We start from the raw sequence: 5831 nt of genomic DNA, 5'->3' as shown, positions 1-5831 counted from the left end.
AAAGGAATGTCGAAGCATTCCACATGCTGTAACCAAGGGGACACCCATCTAAACTGAGGATTTGGCTTCCTCTACTTCTTTTGGAAACACACAATACACATTCGTGGAATCCGCTGTAACAGTTCGGATAAAACTGCAAAGATGGCTGATTTGACCCATTTTTTAATAACGATTCCACAGTTTTGAAGTCCCTTCACTGACAGTGGTTTCACAACATTAACAGCGACTCTGTAGTGGCTCATTACTGCAGTCAAAAGCAGACGTCATCTTCGAATGGGCAAGCAAGCCCCTTTTCGCCATTTATCTCCTGAATAGGAACTTTGGCAAGTTATTATATAAAGATATCTAATGGGACATTAGAGGGAACCAAATGCTACTATTAACACAATCCAGTAGTATTTTACTTTCGAAACAGTTTTCCGATTTAATTGCAATTTTACACAAAAAAATGTTGGGATATTTTTTACCAGGTGGAACCTTTGAAGCAAACTGAGTGCAGCCTGTCCTTTTCGACGCCTCCATTTTACATTTCGCAAATATTCGTTTATATTCGGTTAGGGGTAAAATTGCCTATCCGGGTTGTAAAAATTTTTGTCTAAAAATCTTTTCCTTCGCAAAACACATATCTGTATAGTCTTATATTATTGTCTGTCATGTTAGAGCAGTACAACCCCTCCTTTCTCCCCTTATGGTTACACGAATACAAGAATCAGTATCTTTTTCGCCCATCTCTCCGGTAAACTTGAATTCCCCGCATCCCATTTTTACAACTCTGGGGTTATGTAATTCTGATAGTCAGTGTAGTGCTACCTGGAGGTGATCCGACTTCGAAGAAATCACCCGAAACATGTTTGGGGCGATGAAGAGAGGGGAAGGGGGTGGAAAGTGAAGGGGAATGGGGTTGGGAAGGGATCACGATGACCCCCTTTTCCTACTACCTAGGAAGTGTCGACAATGGGTACTAATTTACCCACATAACTAAGTAAACAAATACACTTGCCTAACTCCTTTACTCTATAAGGCAGGAAGGAGTCGTGGCAACAAATTAGCTTTAATTACCACGAATGCCTGAAAAAAGCCCCTCTCCTCCCAAATATAGCTGGTTAGTTAATAGGTAGGAATGGCTACTTCCTTCCCTTTGTTTGTGGTTTAATGCCCAGAACAAAAAACAGGTTTCTTCACCTCTTGGGTTAAGCACTTTGCTTTGGGAGAGAGATTCGTTTGACCTTTAAACTCCACCATGGGGAAAAGTTCAAGACTCCCACCACGTCGGCAGGCCGCACAGGAATTTAAAAGAAGAAAGTAAATTTTTTGCCGCTTTTTTCTGCGACTTTTTGAAGTAGTGAAGTAGTCATTGACCGCTATACAGTGCGTATTTAAAATGGAAATTTGAGATATTATTTTGCTTTTGGGGAAGCCTCGTCTAATGCAGGCTATTGAGGAGGATGGCGTGGTAGTTGTTTTGACATATGGTTCTTATAAAGTCAGAATTCATTATTTCAGTTGTAAATTACCGAACTTCTAATTTCAGTCAGCAATTTTTAATTTTCCCTGAAAACTCTTCACCTATGCTGCTCCAGTATTGAGGGTCAGAGTGTTATGAACTAGACAACGAGGGGTCACTATGTGGTCCCCAAAGAAGGAGGCGCCCAGTTTGCCCACTCCAGCATGTAAGAGTATCCATTAAAGCGGTTGGTTAAATCAAACGCTTTTTTGGGTAGTAGAGAAGTTCTCGAGATGGAGGACGAAAGTCTCCCTCTCATTTCCGGTGTAAGCTCGAGTGCCTAAATCTACTGCCCGCCCATAGCGCATTGACTTAATACGCTATTCAAACATCCCCATCTCGACTTCCCTGTTTTTGCTTCGATATGAGAGATTCAACCTCTCCAATCCACTTTTTAAAGTTGACTATTTGGAAGAGTCCTTTCTTGACTTGGAAATGAACTAAGGTGTGTCTTGATGATGCTTTTTTAGGGGGAAAACACATTTAGCCATTAGTAGCAAGGTGGAGTTATTTGAGCAATTAATAAGAAGTTTAGGGGCTTTGTAAGCTTTCCAGGGGTAAATTTAGTCTTAAGGCTTAGATTAGATCTAAAAAGGGCACAAAATTACAACGAGGTGGTGATGGGCTGCCTCAGCCCTGCTTGTCTCTTAATGTGGATGGTGAAAAATTTGGGGGTCTAAAGACCTCTAAGATATGAAAAAGAATTAATTTATTAATTGTCGTAATTCAATAATCCTTTATATCTCTACCGACTACCTTGGGTGCGTGAGCACTGTGAGTTTATTGGTTGGTTCCTTTTTGACCTTGAGGGGTCCCAATTCTATTGGTCTGAAAGTGCTTTTACACTTGCACAGATCATGCCCCGAAGGGGCTACGTCCCAATAAAATATTGTATACTTTAGTAATTAAACAGTCGCTTTAGTTTGTGCAGAAAAGAATATTTTTCGCGAAAATTAATAAAATGATCTGAACTGACAGACAAATGAGGTGATTTGAACTTGGCGAGGCAATAAAGTGAAGCTATTTAAAGCAAGTTCGAAGGTACTTACAACAGATTAACAAGGAGATTTCTGTCAATCGCATTTGAATGAGACGAAGATACATTGCACCTCGGTCAGTGAAGCAGTAGGGGAGATTGAAAGAGCCTATGTAGCTCTCCCAGTGTGTCATTACCAGGCGCTTATTGCATTGACAGGGAGCGAGTGAACCAACAGCATAACCTCCTCGGTAAGCATGATTAAATGCTCATCACTCCCGGCTGTTGCGTAGACATCAACGCCTCGGTTTGTGGAAGGCAGGCTGTATGCGTGTGCTTGTAATTTGGAAGAGGTTAGCCACGCCTCAGTCTAATAGTGGCACTAACCAATGGGAGAACGCTGCTTCCCGAACCGCAGCCTAATTGGCTCTCGCTCAAACTACAAATAGAATAATTTGAACGTCTTCCACACATCCATTTCCACTGTCAGGTTGCCACAACAATTTGACACTACAAATGTAACTTCACTTGTCCACCCCGCCCTTGGACATGCCTATTCTCTCCACGCGTGACGCGTTGTGACATGCCAAGCTTTGACGTGCAGCAGAGGGGAGAGAGAGACTGCATTTACTTGGGAAAATACAACACCTCTTTGAACCACCCACTTTTCTAGTCATGTGACTCCACCATTTAAACAAGTAACTGTCCAATCAAGATTTGTAGAAGGATAAAGTGATGATCTAGTAATAACCGACTTCTTCTAGGTAATGGCAGGTAGATTCATCCCCAATATGGCACCAAGCAAAGTGATACAGAAAACCAGTCCCCCAAAACCATAAGTTTCCCCTTTTCCGCCTTTTTTAATGGACGACTTTGCTTATGGGTATTTTGCAATTTCCACTCCAGACGAAAGAACAACCCGGAAGAGGTTATTTAAGTATTTTCAGGTGTGGAAGAGGCTGCAGACTGATGTTATCCACCCACTTTACTGTTTTCCAGGCATTACGAATAGTCATTAATTTACTCGGCCGTCCTCCTCCTCCTCCACCTCCATGCGGGGAGGCATTTAAAATGGTAAAGGCCATTTAAAAAGGGCATGACCGATGTTGGGAGACTAAAGCTACCAATTTTTTATCAAGACGTAAACACAATCTTATTCGTGGAATCTGTGGGAGATAAATAAACTCGTATAAAAGATGAGCCCTCTAGAGGGAAGAGGTGAACAAACTCCATTTCATGGCTTAAGTGGGAGGATCTACGGGACAAGTCTCTACGACGGAAGGGGAAAATGAAACCACCTGAAACGCACAGCCACCTTCTTGTTAATCGCTGAGGTAGAGGTGGGGCAGGATTTCGATGTTGTTTAGAAAAGACCTTAATAAAGTGAGTGTTATCTGAATGACTGGCAAATAATGACATGTGTTTGTCACATAGGTGGTAGGTCAGTCAGTGTTCCCGATTAACGTCAAGCCGTTCCCTACGATCATACTGAAATCGTTTTTCCCACTTCGGTTATGAGTGACAACCTCTTTAGCGGTGACCCGGAGTACCGTGTCAACTCTGTTCACGCGGAGGAAGTGCTGGAACCCGCACAGAATGCCCCAAACATTAACATTCTGATAAGAACAAAAGTGGCGGAGACTCACACCCGGGGAAGGGTAATCGGAGTCACGTCCGCTTTTGACAGTTATCCCGATTACGTGACATGCAGGACGCAAAGAAAGAGGAGGAAACTAACACCTGACAAGAACTATTTAAAAAGCAATTCTAATGGAGGTGTCAACAAGATTTGCATGGAGAGACCAACCTCCTCCACCTTCAACATTGGTTGAAGGGACCCCGAAAAGACTACTCGGAAAGCATTGGATTGAAAAAAAGTAGCAAGGAGGAGCGATCACAAAATGCTATCTCCTAGAGGCGATTTTGTGGCCCTGGAGTTGGGCTAGATACCTCACGGATGGGAATGGGTGAATGAATTACACTTGTTCGGGCAACATTTTCCACATTTGAGTGGCAAAAGCCCCCTGATTTCCTCGCCCCCTCCGACTCCTCCTCTAAAGCATTTCACAAAAGAGAGCAAAGGTTTGGAATCCAGAGGATGGACGAAATGCATCACTGACGAAGGGGATCAAAGACCCTCTGATCCTCTATGAAACTTTAATGACTACCACTGCTAACTCAAGACGACTTTTTAAATCGCCGACTACACTGCAGTGGCTGGAGCAGAAAGGCGACTCAGCGAGGAAGACAGTTGTATTACCAGAGTGAAGTTTGTTTTAATCTCACCTTTAGTAATGCGGGATTTTGGACATCAGAAGTGGCTTAGGGCTTAGAAAATCTAGAGGAAATGACCACATTTGAGACAATTTTGTGGGAAAAATCCCGGTTTTTTTCAGCTAATTACGTCAAATTTTGCAAAGGAATAATAGAAATATATATATTCAGGTTTTAGCCGCTCACAGTAGCGTCACGAAAAGCGAATATTTTACATATAAAAATGAACCACAGAAATTTTTCTCAGCTTAGAGATACTTTTAAGAGCAAAAAACAGTCAACTTTCCCCGCTTTTTTGGATAAATTGGCACAGGAAAAAATGTAAGTTTATTTGGAAAAGGGAACGGGGTTAATTTACCCACCAGTAGGTTCCTCTAAAATTTTTTTCTTCCACTGTAACCCACCTACTTGTGGGATTTTTTTATTATTTCCGCATTCTTTTCCATATAAAGCCAAATGATTATTAATTCTGCACAATCATATTTAGCTGTGGAGATTGGGGAGTCTATCAGCGAATGGAAAGGGCGAATTGCCACATCACGGTGCTCCTCACGCAAGGCTCTTAAATCCTCACATCTCCGGCCCTAATCAGGCTTTGCGTGCTGCGTAAACCCCCGAACTCGGGAACAGAGGCCTCCTTCTTCTAACCATTTCGGCTGATTCACGCAAAGTGAATAGGGCTTTTATGAGGCAGCCCGGTTGCCTGCTCCTTTTTGGGGGATGACAATAAATATGTCTAAATGCTCGACAATTAGGCTTACTTGCTCATTAGAGGTACAAGGGGAAATAAAGTAGCGAAACATTAAAGCGGGTAAAAAAGCATATTCATCCTAATGTAGGACTTGATGTTTATGAGCAAGACACTCGCCATCGGTGTCACACATATGTGACGACCCGACTTCCTTGGCAAGAAAGGTAACATTTATTCTCTGTCAGGTCAGGATAGCAGATTGAACTAAGCCATGTCTTCCGAGCAGCTTAAATACCCCTGAGATCCGAATTGCCAGGAAATAATGAGAGATAATAACAAACATTGAGAACTGGGGGCAGAGATCTAGCACTCAGTGTCACCTTAAA

The 5831-nt window shown here is 42.4% G+C and overlaps 1 protein-coding gene across 1 annotated transcript in view; it reads right to left on the bottom strand. All coding sequences in view use genetic code 11, as the record gives it.

Moving 5' to 3' along the window:
* The window catches only part of EGR_05631 (Carbonic anhydrase-related protein), a gene marked incomplete at both ends in the record, with an annotated part of 10061 nt that extends 7387 nt beyond the window's left edge, over positions 1-2674 (bottom strand). Inside the window, one exon of the mRNA XM_024494880.1 lies at positions 2554-2674. Within this exon, the coding sequence (XP_024350677.1) occupies positions 2554-2674 (121 nt within the window). The remainder of the gene's footprint in view (positions 1-2553) is intronic.
* Positions 2675-5831: the final 3157 nt, after the last annotated feature.

Source organism: Echinococcus granulosus (genome assembly GCF_000524195.1).
Source record: "Echinococcus granulosus chromosome Unknown EG_S00043, whole genome shotgun sequence".
Taxonomy (NCBI): domain Eukaryota; kingdom Metazoa; phylum Platyhelminthes; class Cestoda; order Cyclophyllidea; family Taeniidae; genus Echinococcus; species Echinococcus granulosus.
The sequence above is the reverse complement of the archived record's forward strand: the minus strand, read 5'-3'. Positions and strand labels throughout refer to the sequence as shown.